Below are 24463 nucleotides of genomic sequence, written 5' to 3'. Positions count from 1 at the left end.
GGGACAAGCTTGTTGGAGGTGAAGAATGTAGGGAGAGAAGGCGAGAAGAATGCTGAGCGCCGTTGAAGTCGTCGAGGGAGGGAGGCGAGGTAGTTGGTAGTTAGATCTCACAGTTAGTCCCAGCCAGACGAGAATCTTACCTCCCCTCCTCTCTGCACCTGGATCGTCTTATTATAGGAAGACGAAGACAATAATTCCAATCATGACGGCCCAGTTCCCAAGGGATCGCGAAGGGGGGGAAAGTGGGTGGGACAGGTCAGGTCCACTGCGACTATCTAATTGCTAGAGCCACGCAGCAGCAGTGGAGATGGATCCATTGTTGCGTGGTGAAGACGACGGTTGAAGGCAGATAATTTTAGATGAAGACGCGGGAAGTGGAGGGTGGAGGATGATGACTACGACGCATTCTGTTCTTGTCTCGATCTCTACTCCGAGTATTCTTTCACCTATGGTACTCCGGAGTGTTGTATACGGGAATCTCAAGTTCAGTTGGAATGGTAATTCTCTTGGTAGTGCCCGAATCAACACGGCCATCCCTTGACACACTATCTCCCATTATTGTGGTCGTTTTCTTTCATTATTGACCCCTACGCAAGGGTACTCCGTACAGCAGATGCCGTTGCCATGTTCATTTCCATGGATCAATTCCCTTTAATTTCCTTCTTTTTGTCTTGTATTTCCTACCAGCGTCCATATCGACAAAGCCATATCAACACCCCAGTCCAGACAACCAAAATCCAGCAGGTCATCATGTACTCGGGTCTTCGCACAGAGCATACACCACACACAGTATACACAAGCCCGCTGTGCTGTCGCACCCGTCTCAAAAAGAAGCGAAACGGCAGGGTAAACAAACACCAAAGGCGACATCCTAGTAGTCACCCTTCACGCTAAATAGTCGCATCTCCATTGCACTCGCTCCACTCCCGACTCCGCGCTTCATGCCACAGCCGTCGTGTTGGCCCCGGTCCGAGATGGCTCGCGCGCAGACCGTGTGGGCTCGATCGGCTCACGGGGCAAAAGCTCGATCTGGCGCACTAGGAAGCTCTTCTCGTCCGTAAACTGGTCATCGTCCGTGCGGTCCTCCAGGAACCTTGGCAGGAATTTGAGAAGCCGATCCCGGTTATTGATAAGAATTCGCTGGACCGCCACAGACTTGTTGGGGTTCGCAACAAACACCTAAGCGACATTCTCTGTTAGAGTCATCGTGCCCCTCCTCCATTTCATAGCGAGGGGTGACACATACCTTGAAGACGTGGAACCCCTCGTACTGCACCATCTTGCGGTCATCGCGGAGTAGCTTCATGCAGAGCTTAAGGTTCTCGCCACTCTCAACATAAGCCATCATCACATTGTAGTTGGCCCGATCCAGCAGGATCTCGCCCAGGAGCTTGATGCTCTGCCGCTTGGTGACATATGAATCCGATTGCACTAAGACGTTGTTGAACTTGCCAAAAAACCGGTCAAAGTTCGCCGCAAGGTATCCGGTCACGAGAGACTTATGACGGGTAAGGATTTCCTGCGTATGGGCTGTTAGTCCGGTGCAATGACGCGAGGGGTCGGCCTTTTTCCTACCCGGAAGGTCGTGAAAGCGTCGGCGCTCAATTCAAAACTGCCTCGATCGATCCAACGGAAGAACTCCCAGAACACCCCGTTTCCGTTTTGAGGAATGCCCGGTTGAACCTCGCTCAGTCGGATGGCCGGCTCGCCCTCCCGGGACTGATCGTACAGAATAATCGCCGCAATAACGTCAAATTTGAGCGCTTCCCGCAGGATCGTCCCGCACGGCATAGCGCTCTGACTGTGTTCATAGCCCTTGCATAGCTCCAGGATGATTTCGGGGCGATTATGGACGATATAGGAGATGACGGGCGGGTCGGACTGGGTGTTCGGAGAAGGCCTGAAACGAAGGACGTGCGAAAATATGGTCTGCGTATCTTTCCGGGCTTCAAAGGGAAGGCGGCTGAGATTCCGCGCAAGCTCGTAGAGTAGGTCTTCATGCAAAGTAGCTTGAACCAGCGCATGTACTTGATCCGGGGAGACTTCGATTTCTAGCAGAGACTTGTGTCAGCGAACACATCTGATGCAGCTGGGTAGGTATTGAGCGTTTATTATCCGTCCATCGGTGCACGAACCTTGGGTTCCCTGAACGATCAGTTTCATCTGCGACAACTGTTTACCAAGTTCTTCCTCCACCTAAACGCCCTTAATGTCAGCACAGTCGATCCAAACAAGCCAGAGGGTATCCACCTTCGCCGGGACAGTTGGTGTTTCCCGTAGTCGCAAGAGAAGATCTTTAATTGACCGGACCACATCAGACGGTTGCCGAGACCGGCCACGACTGAAAAAGAAGGCCATCTTCGGACTGTTTTGCTGGCAGAACAGGTGAGGGGAGGGGAAGGAGGAGAGAAGAGAGAGGAGCTGGAGCTCAACGGGACGACAAAGGGCGATGAAACATGCACAAGAAGAAGAAGAAGAAGAAGAAGAAGAAAAAGAGCCGAAGGAATGAATTGACACTGTCGAGTCGCAGGCCTCGAGGGGATAGCAATCGTTGTTTTGGAGACGAGAGTTCGGGGTTGCTGGAGAGAGCAGCAGGCGGTGACTGCTGGAGGTGGGGAGAGGCCTCAGGCTGGCTTATCGCGGTTCTGGACCCTCCGAAGAGTGGATAAACAAACCAGCAGGCGGGGCAACCATTTTTTCTTTTGCGGGTAATTTTTTCTTCAGGAACTGCAACCCCTCCATTGTCCATCCGATCTACCCACGATCTATCTCTGATTGTATTCTGCAATCACCACCCCGTTAGACAATGGCTTCCCAACCTGCCTACCCTCCTCCAAAGGAGGACGATGCTCACTCGACCGCCTCTGAAGATTCCGATGCCAGCAACGAGGAAGGCTGGGAGGATGTTGAACCCGACGATGATACCCAGCCCATCGTCGGCCTCTTCTCCGACGCGATCTATCCCGATGTGAATTCGATGCTTCAAGAGAGCAAAGAGAAGTATGGTTTCGACCTGCGGAAGATCAAAAAAGAGCTCGGTGTGTAGTCAATCGCAATTGGATCCAATGGCGTTAAGTGTATTTCTTCCGCTGCTACAGGCCCGGTCGATATATAACCAAAACTGCCGTCCGTGTGTCCTAGCTAACGTATTTTTCTCTGATCTACAGACCTGGATTTCCTGGATACCATCAAATTGGTCAACTACATCCGGTCTCAAGTCAAGGAAGGAAACAAGAACCCCGATGTCTCCTCCAAGGACAACTTCGCCGACGAAGTGTACCTGAAACCCGTTCTTGAAGATGATGCTCTGCTTTACAGCCTCGATGATATCGATGACGAGGAACCAACTGCTGGCACGGAGGCGGAGCGCCGCGTGATCGAGTTGCAGGAGGATCTGGAGCGCCTCCAGACCCAGTTCTCCGAGTACAGAATTGCAGTGCAAAAATCCATGGAGGAACAGCTCTCCAAGGAAGATGAGAAGCTTGACGCTTCTGGCCCATCTAAGAGGAGCCAGAACAAAGCAAACGAAGCCGAATCCGATTACTTTACCTCCTACTCCGGAAATGGTGCGAAACATCCTATCCCAGAAAATTACACTCGCTAACATGTTATGTCGGCCCCAGGAATTCACGAGACCATGCTCAAAGACGCGATTCGTACCGATGCTTACCGGGACTTTATCTACGAAAACAAGCATCTATTCAAGGACAAGGTTGTCTTGGATGTCGGCTGTGGAACAGGCATTCTCTCCATGTTCTGCGCGAAAGCGGGCGCTCGCAAGGTCATCTCGGTGGACAACTCTGGTATCATCAGCAAGGCCAAGGAAATCATCTACGACAATGGATTCGGAGACGTTATCACGTAAGTTGTCTATGGGCGCGCTTTGGCAGTGGGACTACAGCTGACTATGAATCTTTCAGGTGCATCCGTGGTAAGATCGAAGAGGTCACCCTACCCGTCGATCAGGTGGATATCATTGTGTCCGAATGGATGGGATACTATCTGCTCTTTGAGGCCATGTTTGATTCGGTCATCTACGCCAGAGATCGTTATCTGGCTCCTGGAGGACTGATGGTCCCCTCGCATGCTACTCTCCGCATTGCTCCTTTCGCCGACTCGGACTTCGTCGATTCCCATGTTACCTTCTGGGAGAATGTTTATGGTTTCAAGATGACCAGCATGCTGGAGGGCATCTACGACGAAGGTCTTGTCCGGACGATCCAACCATCGTCTATCGCCGGAGACTCCTCCGTCTTCCTGCCTCTTCCGCTCCATACAATTACCGTCGATGAATTGTCGTTCTTGAAGGAGTTCCAGGTCACTCTGAAGCAAGACATCGATGCTCTCGACGGATTCGCTATCTGGTTCGACATCTTCTTCATGCCCTCCAAGGACGCTCCGATTGCCGATGATGCCTTGCCGTCAGACATGCAGAAGAAGGGCATTGTTGCCTTCACTACTGGCCCTTATGGCACCGAGACACACTGGCAACAAGGTGTCGTCCTCATCGACCATGGAAAGAAGAGACCGGCTCCCTTGAAACAGGGCCAGACCATCACCGGAAAAATCGGATACCAGAAGAATGCCGAGCGGTCCCGTGGTTTGGATGTCACCATCGATTGGGAGGTCCAAGGCGAGAAAGGTTCCCAAAAATGGGTCGTACAATAGGTAGATGGATGAGTTTACTTTAGACGAAAAGTTGATCTCGTTTGATGACGTTTAGTGTTCTTTGCATATACATCTTGCCTGGTAGCCTTAAAAATAATAAACATGGGTATCAATTTTGCGAAGTTGATCATATCATCGTGCCTCCCGTTCTCTACGCCCTGTGCTGGATTCCTCATCGTAGCGGCGTCTGCCGTGGCTGCTGCGACTATGGCGGTCGCGATGCGACTCTGACCTGGAATGACCATGGCTCCTGTGAGACCGATCGCGACTTCTGTCTCGGCGATGGCGATGTCTGTGGCGATGCCGCTCACGGTGGGACGACCTATGCTCCTTGTCGTGATGTCGGGCAGGAGCAGCATCCAGCTTGAACCCGTCCAGACTGTCTACCGACGGGGATCTCCGGCGACGATGTGGTCGCTCTCCTTCCGCTGCTTTCAAGGCTTCCAATTCCCGGCTCTTTTCTTCGTTCCACTTCTTTCTCTCCAGCTCGACCGCCTTCAACTGTCGCACGCCCTTCTTCATCGCCGCAAGGGGGTCGCTCGCATCCATCCGAGCCTTCTCCCTCTCTCGTCGCATGGGATCTTCATTTCCCCACACATCCTTCCGGGAACTTGGCTCTGGTGCCATCGCGTCCTTCCCCGACGAGGAGTACCATGGGGTCTGCCCAGCGGATTGACGAAACCCCGCCGCATTGGAGAACCGCATGGTGTATTGGTCTTCGTAGCTGCGCTGTCGATCTGCCGACTCCTTCTCAGCTTCCGAGTTCTTCTCACTCATGCGCTGCGCTGACTCGGACGGGAAAAGATTGATGTGGCCGGTGTCATCATGCAGCGGCGCATCGCTCGACTGGAAGGAGGTCAGCTCCTCCCGCTTTGCCAGCGCAAGCTCGGCATCTTCCCGCGCAACTCTGATGTCGCGGTCCGTGTCGGTCTCCCCTGCGAGACGTCTTCGCTTTCGTGATCCCCCTATGTCCTCTCGATGGCTTTTCCGGTGTCCGGTCTTAGGTGATGGTGAGCGCCGCGGAGGCGGTGGTGTCGGGGGTCGTTCGCCCCGAAGAATCTTAATCCGCCGTTCCGCATCGGCTTCTTGCATCAGACGCTCCTCCTCTTCTTCTCGCGCTTTGGCTTGCGCCTCATCTTGCCGGACGCGAGCGATGTTCTCCGGGTTGTAGACGTTCCATGACTTCTTGCCAAGCAAGTGTCTGTCAACTGTCAGTAAAGTGCAAGCACGGTGAAAACAGACCGCGAGGCTTACAGAGGCATTTTGATCACGGTGTCTTGAAAATATGCAAGAGAGAATGACTCGGGCTTTGTGGCTCGAGGGGCGGGCAAGGTGAAAAAGGTCCGGGCTGAGATGCCCTGTTATATCGGCAATATACCTACATGGAAAGCGGTTAGATCAAGGTAGGAAGGCGGTCTACACGTAATCATACCAAAAATAGTTAGCCTGGATCCCTATTGAATCTGCCAGATAAGGCGATAAGAAAGGCGGAGGCAAAGGCGGCGAGCCGGGAGCTGAGGTGGCTACATCCATCATCATAGCTGCCGCCGTCTCTCCTTCTACTTCACTTCTCAACCATATGCGCCATGTTCAACCGCAACAATATACCTTCCGTCCCTAATCCTTTTGGATCCCGGCAGCCGCCTCAGGGAGGCGGCTACTCCAACCCCAACCAAGGCCCTCCGCCCTATCCGCAAGGCGATCACGGACGTCCTGCGCGCCCGCATCCGGGACGGCCGACTCAGCAGCCCCCGTTGCCAGCGAGAAACCCGGGACAAGACCAGACCTGGTTCCTGCGCCCCGAACGGAGTCCACATGATTCCTTTACGTTTGGAAATCTGTACGTTGCTGGCCTTTGAGCGTTACCCTTGGGGCCTCGACTAATTCACCTCTCCTACAGGCTTGCTATCTCGCCACAGGACTTCCCTCTGAACCGCGATGGCGTCGATCTTTACCTTCTTGTCAATGACTACTACGTCTTCTCTGCTCGTCCATATGGAAGCGTTGCGCCTGGAACCATCTGCCTGTCTGAACCTCAGCGGTTGTGGGCCGGTGTGGGACTCCGGGATCAGGTCAAGGTACAGATCTATCATCCATTCAGCCAAGGTGGGCAGCCGTATCTTGGCTCGACGGATATCGAAGTAAAGTTTGCTGGGAAGATCAGGCCAAAAGAGCCCTACGACCAAGACGAGTTGGGGGCTGCTGTGATCAAGGTAGGTCTTCCATTCAACATGTATTACGTATTCAATCCCGCTAACAACGCGATAGAATTTCCAAAGCCAGATCTTTGCTCCTCAACAATTGATTCTCATGGATTACAAAGGCGTCAAGCTCCAGCTGAAAGTGAAAACTGTCCAGCGAGTCGATCTGGGCTCTGAGAAAGGCGGTGCTGCTGGACGGGTCGAAACAGACAAAACAGCCAGAGGAATTCTTACGCAGCACAGTCAAGTCAACTTCACCAAGGATCCGGAATCGGAAATCAATTTGAGGGCGTCGAACCGTAGACCACCGGCCAATGCAATTATTCAACCTGACTTCAAGTTTGAAGACATGGGCATTGGTGGTCTTGACTCGGAGTTCAGTACAATTTTCCGCCGTGCATTTGCGTCGCGTATCTTCCCTCCAGGCCTTGTGGAGAAACTCGGTATCCAACACGTGAAGGGTATGCTTCTGTACGGTCCGCCTGGTACGGGTAAAACTTTGATTGCACGACAAATCGGAAAGATGTTGAACGCAAGGGAACCGAAGATTATCAATGGTCCAGAAGTGCTCAGCAAATATGTTGGTCAGTCCGAGGAGAACATCCGGAAAGTCTTTGCAGACGCAGAGAACGAATACAAGGCCAAGGGAGAAGAAAGTGGACTGCACATCATTATCTTTGATGAGCTCGACGCTGTGTGTAAGCAGCGTGGAAGCACGACTGGTGGAACAGGCGTGGGCGACAGTGTTGTGAACCAGCTACTCTCGAAGCTGGACGGTGTTGATCAATTGAACAACATTCTCCTCATCGGTATGACCAACCGAAAGGATATGATCGATGATGCGCTGCTGCGGCCTGGTCGTCTAGAAGTGCATGTGGAGATCTCTCTTCCCGACGAAAAGGGCCGGAGTCAGATCCTCAACATCCATACCCAGAAGATGCGACAAAATGAGATTATGGACTCTGATGTCGATCTGTTCGAACTGGCCCGGGAGACCAAGAACTTCTCCGGTGCCGAGATCGCTGGTCTCGTCAAATCAGCCTCTTCCTTTGCTTTCAACCGGCATATCAAGCTTGAAAACATGGGACACGTCACCGGTGATGTTTCAAATATGAAGGTCAACAGATCCGATTTCCAGCTTGCACTAGACGAAGTGAAGCCCGCATTTGGTGTATCTGAAGAGCAACTTTCGAGCCGTATCGAGCATGGCATCATCGATTACTCGCCCGAGGTTGAGAAGATTCTCATGGAGGGCAGACGCTACGTCGACCGTGTCAAGGAGTCCCGGCCTCTTTGGTCTGTGCTGCTGCACGGTCCGGTTGGAAGCGGAAAGACTGCCTTGGCAGCTAAGATTGCGATTCAATCTGAGTTCCCCTTTATCAAGATGATCTGCCCCGAGGATATGGTTGGTCTCAGTGAGATCGCCAAGGTCCATCACATTGTCAAGGTTTTCGAAGACGCGTACAAGAGTACGAACAGCATCGTTGTCGTGGATAATATCGAAAAGATCATCGAATATCGCCCTGTTGGTCCTAGGTTTTCGAACACCATTGTGCAAAACCTCGACGTTTTCTTCCAGAAACGGCCACCCAAGGACCGTCACATTCTAATTATCGCCACCACGAGACAGAGGGCGATGCTGAAGCAGTTGGATATGTTCAATTCGTTCGATGCAGATATTAGGGTTCCGAACGAGATGGGCCGTTCAGAACTCCAAAGGATCATGGAACATGAGGGTGCATTTGATGCTGAGGAGATCAACCAGGCATTGGATTACCTCCTTGAGACCCCTGATGCCACGATTAATGTCGGTGTGCGGACGGTCCTTTCTGGAATTGAGACAGACACTGCCGAAGGAGGTCCTAGCAGGGTCGAGCGGTTTGTGAACTTCATCCAAGGCAGAATTGACGCAGAGATGAGTTCTGTGTAGATAAGGCGGATCTTTGTTTCAACTGGTAGAAATATGTTGGTTTAGCTAGAAATAGGATATTAGCGTACATTGAGATCGATGACATAGAATGAAGTTGCGTCTGTTACTAGGTACCTTAGGTACCTTTGGACTGTATGTGCCCTATGGACAAGCAGTGACTACCCTTTGTATTCTGTCCTCTCTCATGCTTTGTCCTCGCCATACCTGCCTCCCTCTCTTCCACACCCTTCTCATACATCTGACTCCCCTCAACAGCGCCATGTCGAAGAAAGAGGTATCCAGAAAGGAGTACAGCATGTTGGAAGAATGGGCCCCTCAAACCCTGAACGCCTATCACTGTGCCGAAAGTCCCACAGCTACGCTGGCTGGTCCAAATGAGGCTCTCACCACCCCCGAGCGCAATCCTTCTCGCAGGCGAAGGACACGGTCCTCCTCGATCTATGAAGAATGGAAATCCCAAGCTTTGCAAAGTGACGGCATCGTGAAGCCGGCCACCGCACCTCCTCAAGGCGAAACTAAACAGGGACTGGTGAACAAAACTCCTGTTCTTCGTGGTCCTGGCGGAGTTGAGAGCGTCGAAGGTCGACATCAGCGACCGGCCGAGGCTGGTGTTTCTACAGGTATGTAGTTCCCGTGCCGTCTCTTTGAAGGCCCAAGGAAGACCCGACTGACTGTCTTTCTACGTGCTGTAGCTCGCACCCATCCCAAACCTACCTACCTTACCACCGCTTCGACCAGCAAGGAGATCAAGTCCGCGGGCCTCGTCGGACCCGGCCCTCCATCGCTGAAGCAGCCCTCAGATGGCGGGTATACTGCTCCCAATGGCACTTACATTGCAAGAGAGGAGCTGGTGAAGCTGTCCCATGGGGTGAAGATCGAGAACGGCGATACGGTGTATTTCTTACCGAGCTTTGTGATCGATCCGTGGAAAGGAGTCCGGGTCATGAAGACGGAGTGTCTCCTGCGCTACTAGAGCTTTCAAGGCTGCTTTCCCCTGCTGTGGGACTAGGTGTTGATCGTGCTTGCTAAGGATTGAAGGAAGAAAAGTGAAACGATTAGGGTACGCTGGTAAGGCTGGTGCGATACTGTTCTCTAATGAAAAACCCGATTGAGGTAAACAGGACATGTCCATGCATGGAGTCAACGAATGTGGGAACAATTGATTGAAGGGGCTGTCTCTTTCATGGAACTAAAGGATTGTATTTTAAAGCATGCAAACGGTCAAGGCTGGAGGCACTTAAGCCCAAACACATAATTAAACTTAGGGTTATTGGGATCCTCCCGCTTCCCGGGCCTTCTCCCTGCGTTCCTGAATCTTCCCTACCAGAAGACACCCCCTTTACCTAGCCCAGACCAATGCAAACGCCACCTGTCCAGGAACCCGACCCTGTCCATCTCAATGCCATAGCCTACATCATATCCTTCCAGCCACGTGCGGTTCGCATGGTTTGACATGACCCACGCCTACAAGCAAGCTACATAGCAGCCAGCCACGCCCACCACAGCACGACCCAGCACCCAGCCCAGCTCCAGACTGATTGGTCATCTCCCCTGACTACGCAGAGCTCGTCGAGCCCGGTTACGCGCTAGAATGGCCTCCAGCTCGCGTGGCGTCCACGCGTCCACGCCCAATCGCCGAGTCACACCCCCAGCATCCACCGAGGGCTGTACCGCGTCTCGCCGCCCAAAAGCGGCAAGGAAATCGAGCGAAAACGGAGGGCGGAGCGGAGCACGGCGGGCTTGCGTCTCGTCCGCCGGCGGAGTGGGGTCGGCGGAGCGCGGCGCGCTGGGGAGTTGAGTTGCTGTCAACCCCCCTTTTCCGCCCCTGGCCCATCGACTCAATCTGTTAACAACCCCCTCCCTGGGGATAGAAGGGGAGATTAGGGCCCGCGCTGGTTTCACGTCGGCTGTTTGAGGTTCCCTCCACATGCCGGTAAGATGTCGCCGGGCTGTGAGAGTCGCTCTGCCCCGGTCGTGGTCGACGACCTGAGAGCTCCAGTTCAGCCCCAGGGGACCGTGCCACGCCTGCCCCCGCGGGCATATCCCACGAAAAGTGGTCGGGTGCGGGCACATGACTGCTCGGACGACCCTGTGATGTCAGTGAGTGTCTCACTGTCCGTTTGCACGTGGATCGGGCCAGGGGTTGGGTGTTCTCTTCTGCGTCTGTCGCTGCTGTCTGCTGGTGTCAGTACTCTGGGGACGAGAGATTTGCAGAAAGCCCAGGTATATTTCATCAAGAAACAGAGAGCTATCGGTAAGCACACGGTCCAATGTACAAAGCAAATAAACACCCTCCCAGAAGTACCCGCTAACCGTGAGTCCAAGGAAACCAACAGAAGAAAGCAAAGCCAGACCAGCACTCTGCACGCAGTTTTGGAAGATATCGTCATCACTGTCGTTAATAAATTATATACTTTCGTTAAAATCCGGCCGAAGAAAAGAGACAGAGGAAATGCAGCTGCGAAGCTGTCTCGCGGTTCAGTTGTCGTCGTCAAAGGTGTACTTCTTGCTTGCTCGTCGGTATTCGTCAGGGTGTGCTCGCTCGGCTTTCGTCTTCAGCGCACTAATGCCAACTAGGTCAGCGTCGTGGATTCTACGCGGGTTTCTGCGAAGCCCGCCTCATCCTGTCCGCGCGGGAGCTATCGACAGCCAACGCAGGTTCGCCAAGAGCGTCCTTCAGCGGAGCGCGGCGGGCCTCCGCTCTTCCACTGGGGCGGAGCGGGGTCCGACGACGACTGTCGATTCGACTGTCGCAGCGACAGAATGAAAGTGGTTGGAACTCACCTAACACGCTTCTGAGTCCATTCAAGGTCGCGCTTGGTCTCGCGTGCGACTTTAATTCCGTCGGCGAAGTTGGCGCGCGCGCCCTTGAGACGTCGCTGAGCGAGAGCCTGCAGCTCGAGAAGCTCTCGTTGCTTCGCGTTCAGCTGACCAGATCTAGTTCGTGATTGTCAGTACGCTGGCCGTGGACTGGATATTCAGACATCGCGGGAAATGTCCCCCTTTTCGAAGCGGAATCACTCCTCGGTGCAGGAATGGAAACCACATACGCTTGCGCTTGCATGGCCAGCCCCTTGTCCAGGGGAGTGGGGTCAAAGGCATTCTGCATGCGATCGCTCAGAACATCCACGACATCGACGCCGGACATCGAGGTGGAGCTGGACTCATAGTCGCCGCTGAGACTGCCCGAGCCGTAGCTGAACCCGGCGGAAGTACGACTTCCCGCCGTGGTGCTGCCGTCGGAGATATCGGGAGGAGAGCCAGGGACGCGGCTGATGGGGTAGAGGCCGGCAGAAGCCGGAGCCTTGGAGGGAACATTGAGAGGAAGAGATGGGGCTTGGTAGTGGTAAGTCGCCATTGTGATATGCAGTTTTTCGAGGAGACAGCGGGGAGGGGCTGAAGTGTATGAATGAGGATGACGACGAGGGTAAGAGTCTGGAAGGCCGGTACTCTTGCAAGACAAGAAAGATAATAGAAGGCTATGGGTATGCAGTGACTGACTAGCAGCAGGGACTGGTATGGGAGGAAGCTAGGAGAGAGCGGAGAGAGCTGGAGGGATAAAAAGAGAAGAGGAAGGAAGGAAGAAGATGACCGACAGGATGAGGGTTTATATAACCCTCCGCGGAGAGTCATCTCTCCGGCGGAAGAGCCCTCAAGGCCGACGATAACCCCCATGGACGAGGGGGGCATGTGTTGATCGTGTCCGTCATTGGGCATTTGGAGCATGGCGGAAGTCTTGCCTCCTTTCCCCCCTCAACCCTCACCCTCGCCATTCCTCCAGTACTCTCCAATCGCAACCCCCCAATTCCGCCCGTCTCTTTCTCTCTGGCCGCCAATTCGCTCCTGATTCCGAATCGACCCCGCTCTGGGTGGGAAGACGAAACTCAAGGGAGGGCGGCGGACGGCCGGAGAGTGGTCCAGCCCTCGCAATCCCCCTCCACTCGGACTCCCTCCCGCACTGCCGTGGCAAGATTGGGAGTCATTCTGTCCCGTTGGGCCTTTTCGTCTGCTTGCCGTGAAGCGTGCAATTGCAAAATGGGGTCTGCGGACGAACATATAAGAAGGGAGGGAAGCCGATGGAGCCCGTCCAGAGACCCATTTCCGCTGTCTCGGCGGGCCGGGATTTACTTGGTTGTTCTATTGCCTACCACAGTTGGCTGCCATGGGTTCTCCCCTTTTCTGCCTCCTCCTCCGTGGTCTTTTTTTATACAATTTCAGTCCCCTTGTTTTTCCCTGTCATCTTAGTCCACGGGTTTTGGTTTTCTCAATATCCGGAGGCTGGGTGGCTGGGAAAACATGGATGTTGCCGCCGAGTCGCAAGATGAACGAGCCGCCGAAAAGACGGGCTGATAAGGCGTTGCCTGACTACGACACGGACTCATGACGACATGCCCGACAATTCCTGCGGTCAGCAATGAGGCTTTCATAGCCTCCTGTCACTCCCCATTCTGTGTTGTTTTCCTCGCGTTGTTGAACACCACGAGGGGGGATATGTCGTCCGTGCGGTTGGAGGGGAATGTGCGTACTTACCATGACAGCTCTCGCGGAGAATTGATTATGAAATCACCTCGTGCATTTGGAAAGGGCTAATGGGACACAGCCGAGAAAATGTCTTCGCTGGCAACATGGATCCTGGGATTAGTCGACACGGGCACTGTGATTGGAAAAGCGACGCTGATGTGCTGACCAGGTTGTAGGATCAGCGATACTGGATAAATCCGACAGCCCCGGCCATGACTACTACCTCGAAAGATGCGGCGAAAACATGTGCAAAAGAAAGGTGTTTCGACTCATCCCGGCCGAGACCGGGGAGCGCTGAAGTGGCACGGCATGATAAAACAAGAGCAAGTCGTCCCTGAAAAAGAAAATGACAATTGTGTAACAAGTGTGGACTTCCTCCGTCTGCCGAGGATATGATAACGAAGGGCAGAGAAAGCCTCGGCGGCTGTGGCCTCATACTTATGTTTTGCTTTCCGTTTATCGGCGGCTGCCCGTCGACCTCTGAGCGCAGAAGCCAGCGGCCAGAAACCCAAAGGTAACAAGCGCTCTAAACGCCGCCAACGTGCCCGCGGCCGTTGAAGGATCCCAGTGGGACTTCGTGAAATGGCATTGGGGGCGTCTGCAGATGCAGAGAATCAATCGCACCCTCCGCACGTTCCGGCATGCGAGGTATATGAGTGCATGCAGCCAGCTCGCCGGCTGTCTCTAAGGAACGATGCCGTCTGGATCGACGGGGCACAGAAGAAGGGCAAATGGCCGGATGGAAACGAGAAGTACGGTTTCCGGTATTCCCTACGCTGACATGCTGATCTGGACCTGCTTGGCACCATATGCATGGCTCCTGTCCGTACTGTTGGACTGTACCGCTGGCTGGGACGAGAGCACGCCACTCATGTCTCTCGCTGTCTTCACGGTGACATCCACCGACAGTCCGGTAGGACCACTGATAGCCTGTTCCCGCGGGCTCTCATGCGGGCGCCGTCATAGCTTGACGGCTTTGCTGCCTCACGAATTTGTTGCCTTACAACGGAGCTCTTGACCCGTTTTTGAACTGCCTGAGCACGATCAGGCTCGGGGAACACGCATACGCAAGTCAACCCAAAGGAACCTTCCGAGAATTTTTTTACCCTTTCAGTCCGACCCGATCGCTGGGTAACACAGCCGCCCAACGCATGACGAGGATGGATCTGTAGGGATGCTTGCTATTAGGGTGTCTCATCCTTGGACGCGTTCTTGGTCCGTTTTCGTCATTTTTTAGTCCTTCTATTATGTCCTTGGACGAAAATTGCCTCTATACGGCTGTCATTGTTGGATGACGGATGACAACAGACACGCGCATCTAGCACCCCCGGTTATGAAGCCTTCATAACCAAACCCAGGCTAGCCAATGACTCAACCATAACGCAGGCGAATATTTGATTTTCTTCCGTCCATCTAATAGGGATCACTCTCCACCGGGTGAGCTGTCCTTGACAACGCCGATGGAAGAGGTCCATGTGGTGACGTCTATCACCACGATGAACTGGAGACCAACAGAGGCAAGTCACCTTTCTGCACGACCGAATGCCCATCTCAGCCTGCACGCACTTTCACCTCTATTTCCAATAATCGCCCTGGGCCACCCCCCCAATGTTCGCGGATGCAATGTGGATGCAACAGAATGTGGGGTTGGGTCGAACTCGCCTATCGTTCGTTTGCTCTTGCATTTCCTCACCGCCACAAAGACAGGCGCAACCCGATACCTCCCAGAGGCCGCCAACCCATTGGGCCTCAACCGGCTTCCCTCTCTTTGGCTTTTCTAGAACATACGAAGTAGTGGGTTGGTAACAAGGTTGGCGACCGGACTGCGCAACGACTCGCTGCCCCATGTCGCAACGCTCATGCCTGACTTGTCGCCGGCCTTCTGCGTCTCGCTTGCTGGGCTCGTTTTTTTTTTTTTCCCTCCCGCCCCAACACAAGATAGGTGGTACGTCGTTGCCTCATTCGCGGCAGACTCCTCAGTAGGGCTCGCCTGCCCAGTGATCCTGCATTCAGGCAGAATTTCCCAAGGTCACCGGTCACATCATGATCTGCCCAGTTGGGTAAACACAGACACTATAGCGTTTCCTTTTCCTGTGTACTGTGCAGGGAACTCTTTTGGAGGGCAGACATCCTAGCTGACCCTAGTACTCGCGCAGAATACCGGTAACCAGTTGACTTTTGCTGGTGTTCTTATCGGAAGGAGAGGCATAAGCCAACGACATACGAACCGTAAACGATAAATAGAGACCAAAGATAGATGATAGAAAACCACATAACTTATGGAATAAAAAAAAAGACACTCGTGCCATTTCCCATCGTAGATAGCACACCTGCCAGACAGATGCATATTCGCCATATCTAACCTCTGCCTCAACTACAGTCTACTCTGTCCCTGGCAGTTACACAGAAAGGCACATCGTATGCGCCCGACCTGGCACATGGTAAGCCTGGCTGCTCAGTGATCATTGCATAATGCTGACTCTACGGCTCGAAGCTGCAGGATTACTGCATTTGATGGAACTATTCAAGTAGATGAAGTGTTCATTATAACGAATCTATCTTTAACATTCCCGCGTATATCGGTAACAAAGATCAACATGGATCCCAATGACTATCAACATGAGTCAACAGACTGGTCAACAATCTGCAAAAGGTGCACATGGAATCGAAACCAGCGCCAAGTAACCAACCACCCGTCGAGGCAGAGCATATTAAATATAAAATTATCTACCAGAGAAGTCAAGAGAAAAAGAAAAGGAAGGGGGAGATCGAACATAGCATCCACCGGTAGGAATAAAAACGCTCTGTTATCTGCAAAATACAATTCCAGAAGTTAAATGTCGTGCTCGTGAGAAGCTGGTATCGGGAAAAGCCGCATAAGGGACGAGGCCTGAGGAAAAGAAGACAATCGAGAACTGCTCAACAAATCCGAGAAACTGACGCCACGCACAAGGTCAATGGTCCACAAAGAACAAGCTTAAAACTTCCGGCCCCGTAATGCTGAGAGGTATCAATCAAACTTTGAATGCCGAATGCAAAATGATGCATGGTGCAAGATCCGCGCGCGAAAGGGGGTGTAAAAAGGCTGCGCGGGAAAGAAGAACAGACGTGGAAACCAACTAATCAAGACTCGGAATCATCCAATGGCGCCTTTCCATCCGACGGCCCTGACTGAGCCAAAAAAGAAAAAGAAACCCCAGCCCAAAAGTGTGAAAAAAGAAGTAGAAATAAACGGAGAGTAACAGGTACATCATAACAGGTCGGACGCGGAGGTTGCAGACACTCATAACCTCGACGTAAAGAGTTGAACGGGTGAAGGCGGACAAGTCGGTCATGCTGCGTAAGGTCAAGTATGCCGCAAGAGGCTGGCCTATTCTTCGCGATGGATGCCCTCTTGATCAGCCTTCAGGCGGTCCCGGAGTAGGAGTAAAGGTCGGCTGGGGTCCAGAAGTCCCATCATCATCTTGCCAAGCTCATTGTGTTTGATGGGCTTCGTGACATAGTCGTTGAAACCTGCGCGAGCGGCGTCTTCGATCTGATCGGTCATGGCGTTTGCGGATAAAGCCATGATAGGGATCTGTGGGTAATGGTTTCGTAATTCCCAGGCACGAATCTCGCGACAAGTGTCATAACCATTCTTCACGGGCATTTGGATGTCACACTACATCAAGACTGTTAGCCGCAGAATATCACAAGCCGGTGCACAGAACTCACAATGATGAGAGAATAGTAGCCCGGTTCCTTCGAAAACACCATGCCCGTACATTCCTCACCATTCGCAGCTGTTTCGGCCATAACCTTGATCTTGTCAAGGTACTTCATCATGACCTAATACCATGTCAGCAAGTTAAAGCTATTCGAAAGCCAGAATATCATACCATGCGATTGGTTTCATCGTCCTCAACCAAAAGTATCCGATACCCTTTGTTCCCAATAACCTCTTTGACCATCTTCGACATGGTCTTGAAATTGTTATTAATCTCCCGAGCCATATCCTGGTTTCGATCCTTGCTCAGGTCCCGTCGGTTGTCGGGGTCAAAAATGGCCGAAAACGCAGAAGGCTTCACAGGTTTGGGCACCGTGTAGACGCGCCTTCCACTAGACGACAGTTCTTTGATTCTCGAGTTGATTTGTCGCTTTTGATAGAGGTCCGAGATGACAACGAGCGAGGGCGCGGAACCTGGGTCACACTCCGAAACATACTGCATCACATCCAACACGTCATCAACGCTGGGCAGATTCAGAACCAGGTGCGTGGGCTTAGCAGAAGAATCGTTTATCGAATCCCTCCAGTCTTCAACATCAGGGATTGTCGTGATGGAAAAGGGAATCTCGAGAGGTACGACTTGTTCAATGTGTTGTTGAATAGCTTTCCGTGTGTTATCCAGAGGGCAGAGGATGAGGATTGAATAAGGAGGGTGTGATGAAGAGGCGTCAACTCCTGGCTCCAAAGGCGGCGGCTTTGTGGAAGTAGGGGACTCGGGGTTGCTGTCGGTCTGAGTGGCGGCCGGTTTTGCCATATCCACCTTGGTTAGCGGATCTACCGCATGGAGTTCAGGCGTGGGAAGTGCGGACGACATCGAAGATCGTTCGGAGAAGCTATTTAACGCAAAGCGCACGGAAGGATCAGAAGTGCTTGGCGGCTGCGAAAGTGGAGACTCAAGAGCAGATGCCAGTTCTGGGGTGCCTGGAGCCCTGGAATCGATAGAGTCTCTCGATGAGAAAAGCAACTTCTGGAGAGAGCTGGACTTGGATGGCAACCCAGACGCTTCCGATACCGCTGACGAATGTCGAGGAAGCCGGGGCTCATCTGGTGATGGTGGTGGAGGAGCGTCCACTTTGACGTAGAACGAGAACTTGGCGCCCTGGCCTTCCTTACTGCTTGGGGTCAGTTTACCGCCATGCATCTCGACCAGCTGCTTTGACAGGAACAACCCCAGTCCACTGCCAGCATGCTGTTGTGAGCCATTCTGCCCAAGTTGACTGAATCTTTGCATCAAGCGTTCGGCATCTCTTGCACTGAATCCTTTCCCAGTGTCCACGACGTCGAAGTTCAACAACAACTCCGTTTCTTTAGTGACCGCAGTAGGCTCATGGTAGATAGAGCAGCATATGTGTATCTCCCCTTGAGCAGTGAACTTGACTGCGTTACCCACGAGGTTGATGAGGACTTGTCTGATGCGGAATCTATCACCGATCACCATTGGGGGAACGTCCACATCCATCAAGTAGTTGATCTCAAGACCCTTGTCGATAGCCCTTGAGGCCACCGTATCGATCACATCTTCGATGACTGACCGCACATGGAACCATGAGTTGACCAAAGACATCTTGCCTGCTTCAACTCTCGAGACATCCAAGATATTATCCACCAACTCTCGCAGATTGGTCGAACTGTTCTGGATAGTATCAAGCATTCGTCTCTGGTCGGTGTCCAGTTGCGTGTCCAGAATGAAAGGAATGGTCCCGAGGATTCCGTTCAGCGGTGTTCTAATTTCATGCGACATGTTGCTGAAAAACTTCGTCTTCGACTCCATTTGGTTGTTCAATTGTTGCATCGCTTTGTTAAGCTCCCTCTCGAGGTTCTTGCGATCGTTGATATCAGTGCACGTTCCATACCAAGAAGCCTCTCCGCTTCCAAAGCTGCTAGTCTCGACTCGAACCAAGCGTACAAGGTGCCATCTGAAGTCACCGCCTTTGGAGCGGAGTCGGATTTCTGTCGAGTAGAAAACGCGTCCATTCTCATCCTTTTGTAAGGAAGCAACTCCACGCCTCACAAGTTCATCCAGTGCGGGAGTAACACCGTGGCTCAAAGGCCGTTCCTTAGGCGCCGTTGTCACCAGGTCGGTCAATTTCTCGGCGGTCTCTGATATGGCTTCCTTTTCGGACTGTGCAAGGTACAATGAAAGCAATCCACATTTCTCCATATCATCAGGATGGACGTGTTTCGCAAAGCCAAAATTGAGCGCTTCCTCTAACTTCTGGCCCGTGTAGAGATGCCATTGTTCGTTTACGAATATCAGGCCACGGTACTCCGTCGCCTCAAACACGACTTGCGGGATTGAATTCGAAAAGGCGCGGTACTTGGCGTCGATCGCAAACTTCTCTCGCTCCTGCGTGGCTTTCAGTTCAGCAATATGCTGCTCATGGACATCCAAGAACGAGCCAATCCAATACAACACTTCTCCCGTGGCGGACAGTAAAGGGTTGGCTCGGAAGATGAACCAACGGTAGGCAGACTCATCATTGAAGCGCCTGACACGGACTCGTTCGGTGAACTGCGAACCCGTCCGCAGGGCATTTGCCCACTCCTGGGAAACATGTTCGCGTTCGCTGCTATGGATGTTCTGCCATGGATCGCGTAGCTTCTGCTCCTGGGGCTGGCTTCTTCTATATGCATCGAACTTGGAGTTCGTCCAAATTACCTCTCCACTCTGGGGCTTGGCGAGGAAGAGGTGTAACGGAACTGAGTTCAGCATCAATTGCGCCACCGTGTCGGTAAAAGGGCGGGGCAATTCCCGCGGCAGCTGGGCGTAAAACGAGTTGGCCGACGGATGACGTGGTGGATTCTGCGTCGGCGATATAACCGACGGACCTCTTAAATCTTGCAGCGGAGATGTCACCGGTATACTCTGATCGACAGCAGCAGTGGTTGCCTCCTCTTCTCCTGGAGGCTTGCCCCATGGTTTCCCGGGAGATGTGGGTGTAGAAGTGGCACTCTGCTTGGCCTTGGAAAGCCGATGGTTTCGCGTTATGGCTTCGCGGAAGCTCTTGGACTGTTGGACATTGAAATAGCTGTCCACGCTATCATTACCAAGCTTGACAGCGAGCCCAGGTGATTCGGTGGAATTATGAAGAGCACCCGCTCCAATACTGGTGAGGTCGATTCCGGGAGTTCCAAAGCCAGATATGCAGGGACTCAACTTGGTCGAATTCGATCGTTCATCAGGACTGGAGAGACTGGCTCGTGCGGACAAAGAACCGTCATCAGCGATGGTATAGTTAACATGTCCACTGAGCCCAGCAACTAGTTCCAACTCACTGCTCTCGTCAGAAAATGTTCCCCCTAACCCAAGCAGATGACCGTAACGAGGAGCCTCGAGGCGTGAGGCAACCTGGCGCTCCAACTGGCTGTATTGCTGAGCCAAGCAGAAGGACGTTGTCAGATGCGGCATAAGGTAGGCCAACGACTGCCTAAGGTTGGCCGGGTAGGGCATTATCGGAGAGAGGATTGAGATAATAGCAACGGGAAATCTCAAGGTGGAGGATGATGTAGGTTTAGACCGTCCAGCGTGCAAGAGCGGGATATGGACCACGGATTTTGCGAGGTCGACACCGATGGCCTCCAGGGGCCGTAGATTGGAATAGTCATGATGCGGGGGATGTTTCGCGAACGCGCTCTCATCCACCGCATGACTGACGAAAAAGGGGTTTTGTTCTGCATGTGCCCTGGGCGCCGGGGAAGGAGCCGGGGACTGGGACCAGGGAGACGGAGGTACTTGTTCGTATTCATCGAAAAGCTCCATCAACGGGGGCTGCGAAGAAAGAGAGCCCGGCATGACAGGATTGGATACGGATCTTGTACGAGCAACATGGGCGGGTGGAATCGGATGTGAAGGCTCGGCTGTTGGTGTTACTTGGACTTTGTCTTCGGGGGTTTGGACCACTTCGTCTTCCGACTTGGGTGCTGCGCTCAGGTTTTCGGAGTACTCCCGAGTTAACACAACGGGACCCGTACGTCCAAAAAGCTTCACGACGCCCGTCCTCTTTATTAACGGGTCCGCTTCCACTTCCAGCGGTCTGGTTGCGGGGAAAACAAGCTGCCTATGGCGGTAGTCCGGATTCATGGGGTCGAATGACTGTGTATACGGCGTGGCATGGTCCGCTTCGCTAGTGGAGGCTTCGTTTCGTTCTGTCTCAGGCTTTGTTTTCTGAGAGGCATCCGAACCGCTCCAGGTAGTCTCCTTTCTCTCTTTCCCGAAGCCTGCGAACGAATGCCGTGACAAAAGCGACGGCCGTTTCGCTGCTACTCCCGATCCATTTGCTTGTTCACTCTTCTTCGACGCATCGTTGCTGGCTTTCGGAGAACCTCCCCGGGTTGCGACCGTCCCCCGTTGGAAATGGCGTTGCTGCAGATCCGGCGACTCTGGTGCATTCTGATCGAAGACTGCCTTCTGGCCCCATGGGACATTCTCTAGATCCGTCGCGTCGCCGGGTACCGCTAGCGACGCTCTCTCTGCACCAAAATGCTCTTGTAGAATGTGGACGACATTGGCCCACCACGCATCCAGACCGGGGTCCGCATTCAGTTGTAGCGTCAGGTCATACAGGTTGGGACTAGGATAGGTGGGATCTTCAGCCACGGGCTTGTGTTGGGGGGGAAGGAAGATGCTGCTCGATGTGGGAGTCTTCACGGGAGTCGGATGTCGTTCCTCAGGATACTGCGATGATGCCATATGAATTTTCAATTTCTCCGTCGGGAGAGTTAGCTTGAAGGCACCTGGATTGAAACCGGAGTGATGCGGAGGTTTGGCGGAAGGTTGAGGCTGCATCTTGGGGAACGGATAGGATGGTGTCTGCCCGGGAACGTTCTCGGTAGGCGAATCCAGTGCTCTTATCGTGCCACCCGAGCCAGTCGAGTCGGAACATGAAGTAGAAGGCATTGCTCCTGCGGATGTGGGCGCGGCTTTCGGAGATGACACATTGGAGATGCGCCGCTTCCTCGTTGGTTCGGGAGGGCTGGAAGAAATCGGATCTGCGTTTGATGATGAGAGGTGGGACGAGTCCTGGACGTGAGACTGTTGCTGCATCTGTTGGTATACAAGCAGCTCCTCCATCTGCCTCCGTAATTCCTTCAACGTCTGGGAACTCCGCCCCTGATCCTCGGGGGATCTCTTGCCAGGATCCGTATCCTGCTTCGTGGGTGATGGTATGCGCTGTGGATTGGCGGTCTGTTCATGCAACATGGGGGAGAGAGAGTTAGCCATCCAGATCGTGTTGTCCGGTGTCGCATTTCCATCCACAGTATAGCCGTCGTTTTGAGAGGTAATTAAACCGGGGATTGATTGGGAGGAGCCATGGTGGTGAGACTGGGGAGCGGCGACGGGCGAAGGGGCCTCGGCCGGCGATGGAAGAGGAGGCGTCCTCATGCTGTGAACGTCCCCCATCCTTTACTCCCTCCACCGCCGGTCAAACAATCAATTCTCCTGGGCGAATCCAACTCCACAGGAGCCAAATAAGGCACTCATTTCTCGGACAAACCGGTCCGCGATCAGATGGATGAGGCAAGGAGGTTGAAATGCAACAGGACACTTTGGGCGAAGCGAGAATTGGGGGAAAGGAGGGAATGCGAGAAAAGAAAGGTAAGGCCAGCTTTATACTGAAAGTGCAAGATAATATGAGTGACGAAAGAGGGAAAAGAACGAGGGGAATCGATCGCAAGGCCACGCGCACGGGTGTTAAAAAAAAGAAAGAAAGAAAATAGTAAAGAGGCGTAATGGGGGAAAAACGAAAACTAAGAAAAAATGAGATAACCTCAAAATCACCGACGTCAGGGTATATACCTCCTCGGGGAGTAAAGAAGAAAAGTATTCAGGGTGGTGGAAGGGTCAAAAAGGAGGATGAAGGGGAGAGGGACAAAGTGCGTGAAGGAGAAAAAGACCAAAAAAAGGCAGATGAAAGAAGGGTGACTAAAAGCGGTGTATATCGGGGCAGGAGATGGTGAGGAAGGTTGTGAAGGTATGTATGTATCGTATGGTATGATAGGGTAGGGTACAGATAGGTTGGGTGGGTTTGGCTCGGTTTGGTGTCGTAGGGTAGTTGGAAAGGAAAGAAGCACGTAATAAAAAAAAAGGGAAGATTGGACTGATCTGACCTTTTCTCCTCGTCTCTCACTTTCTTTTTTATTATTATGATTATTATTATTCCCACTGCGCCGGAGCAGATCGACGATTTGTGTTGAAAGGGTGTGGAAAATGGTCCGTCTCCGGGGGGGTCCAACTATGACGTAGTCAAGCCCTGGGGGGAATTTTTGGGTGAACCCGCGGTAACTGAAAAAGGTTCTTGGGAGACTCCGACAGGAGGGGGGTTTTTCAACCACAACCACCGGGTGCAAGAGGACCACCGAGAATACGTGTCGAAGGGGAAGACTAGGGCGAAAGAAAATAGAGAAAGAAGCGCGAAGGGGGGGAAAGGATACAACACCAAGCGCAAGCAAGATGTGTGTGAAGGCGGTTGAGGGAGAAGGAAAGGATGATCAGAATTGGGGGAGTCGGAATGGAAGTAGAATAGTCCGCTGGCCACAGAAGAACGATGCGGCGGTGGAAGTGCAGATGAAAAGAATATGGTTGGTGGTGGTGGTGGTACTCCGTAGTGGTGGTGGTGGGAGAATGAGGGAGCGAGGGACGATGACGGATGAGCAAATAGTGAGTGGACTGGCTGGGGAGGAAGGATTCCACTGGTACCAATGATGGAGACAGATGAGAAACGCCCCTCCTCACTCTCCCGCCGAACAATCTGATTATATTTCTTTTTCCTCTTTTCTTTTAACTATTCTTTCTGATTAATTTTACCTTACCCACTGTACATGATTTCATCGGAAGGGAAATAAAACGGGTGGGGGTTTTGACAGGGGATCATCTACATTAGGACGAATAGGATTGATCATGTTTATTGTTCCAAAGAACAATATGATCAAGAAACGCAGAGTGTCTGAGTAAGAAAAAGACAAATAAAATAGCGGCATTCTTTTCCAAGGGTCGGTGAGGTGGTTTGGGAGTTATTCTTGCGCCGTCGTACAACACCATCAGATAGTATTCCGTAGGTATCTAGTCGACAACCAAGTAAGGGTACCTACCTAGGTACTTTGTATGGTAAAGACCATACCTCTCTCCGTGGACGGACTCCATCTATTCAAGGTTGTATCGAGGGATCGTGTATGATACCCAGGTTGACCTCCGCAGCCATCTGCTCTGGCGCAGATTACGCCTATGATGCAAATAGAGCAAATGATAGTGGCAATGATGAATCAGTGGCATGGTCGTTCTAATCAACAGTCTTCCGAAACGCATAGTCGGTTTCTGTCCCTCCTAATATGTATATCCAGGTACGAAGAAGGAAACTCAGGTCCCAGTAGTTAGTACCC

The 24463-nt window shown here is 52.7% G+C and overlaps 5 protein-coding genes across 5 annotated transcripts; 2 read left to right on the top strand and 3 right to left on the bottom strand.

Annotated features, from left to right (window-relative positions):
• Window positions 1-939: 939 nt before the first annotated feature.
• On the bottom strand, window positions 940-2358 carry ATEG_04144 (Mo25 family protein; the record flags this gene model as incomplete). Its single annotated transcript, XM_001213322.1, has 5 exons — window positions 940-1179; window positions 1247-1519; window positions 1576-2051; window positions 2136-2196; window positions 2251-2358. The coding sequence occupies 5 exons, from the start codon at window positions 2356-2358 to the stop codon at window positions 940-942; spliced, it is 1158 nt and encodes a 385-aa protein (XP_001213322.1).
• Window positions 2359-2806: 448 nt separating this feature from the next.
• On the top strand, window positions 2807-4668 carry ATEG_04143 (S-adenosylmethionine-dependent methyltransferase superfamily domain-containing protein; the record flags this gene model as incomplete). Its single annotated transcript, XM_001213321.1, has 4 exons — window positions 2807-3038; window positions 3168-3566; window positions 3624-3861; window positions 3921-4668. The coding sequence occupies 4 exons, from the start codon at window positions 2807-2809 to the stop codon at window positions 4666-4668; spliced, it is 1617 nt and encodes a 538-aa protein (XP_001213321.1).
• Window positions 4669-6254: 1586 nt separating this feature from the next.
• On the top strand, window positions 6255-8799 carry ATEG_04142 (AAA family ATPase SEC18; the record flags this gene model as incomplete). The annotated part of the gene is made up of 3 exons (XM_001213320.1): window positions 6255-6508; window positions 6569-6881; window positions 6937-8799. The coding sequence occupies 3 exons, from the start codon at window positions 6255-6257 to the stop codon at window positions 8797-8799; spliced, it is 2430 nt and encodes an 809-aa protein (XP_001213320.1).
• Window positions 8800-11277: 2478 nt separating this feature from the next.
• Window positions 11278-12157, bottom strand: ATEG_04141 (KxDL motif-containing protein; the record flags this gene model as incomplete). Its single annotated transcript, XM_001213319.1, has 3 exons — window positions 11278-11362; window positions 11584-11736; window positions 11850-12157. 3 exons carry the CDS (start codon window positions 12155-12157, stop codon window positions 11278-11280), a joined length of 546 nt encoding a protein of 181 aa, XP_001213319.1.
• Window positions 12158-16690: 4533 nt separating this feature from the next.
• pkhB (putative sensor histidine kinase/response regulator) lies at window positions 16691-22469 on the bottom strand (the record flags this gene model as incomplete). Its single annotated transcript, XM_001213318.1, has 3 exons — window positions 16691-16981; window positions 17035-17148; window positions 17199-22469. 3 exons carry the CDS (start codon window positions 22467-22469, stop codon window positions 16691-16693), a joined length of 5676 nt encoding a protein of 1891 aa, XP_001213318.1.
• Between the last annotated feature and the right edge of the window lie 1994 nt (window positions 22470-24463).

This window comes from Aspergillus terreus, genomic scaffold, assembly GCF_000149615.1.
Source record: "Aspergillus terreus NIH2624 scaffold_5 genomic scaffold, whole genome shotgun sequence".
Classification (NCBI taxonomy): Eukaryota; Fungi; Ascomycota; class Eurotiomycetes; order Eurotiales; family Aspergillaceae; genus Aspergillus; species Aspergillus terreus.
This window is presented reverse-complemented; position numbering and strand designations above follow the sequence as displayed.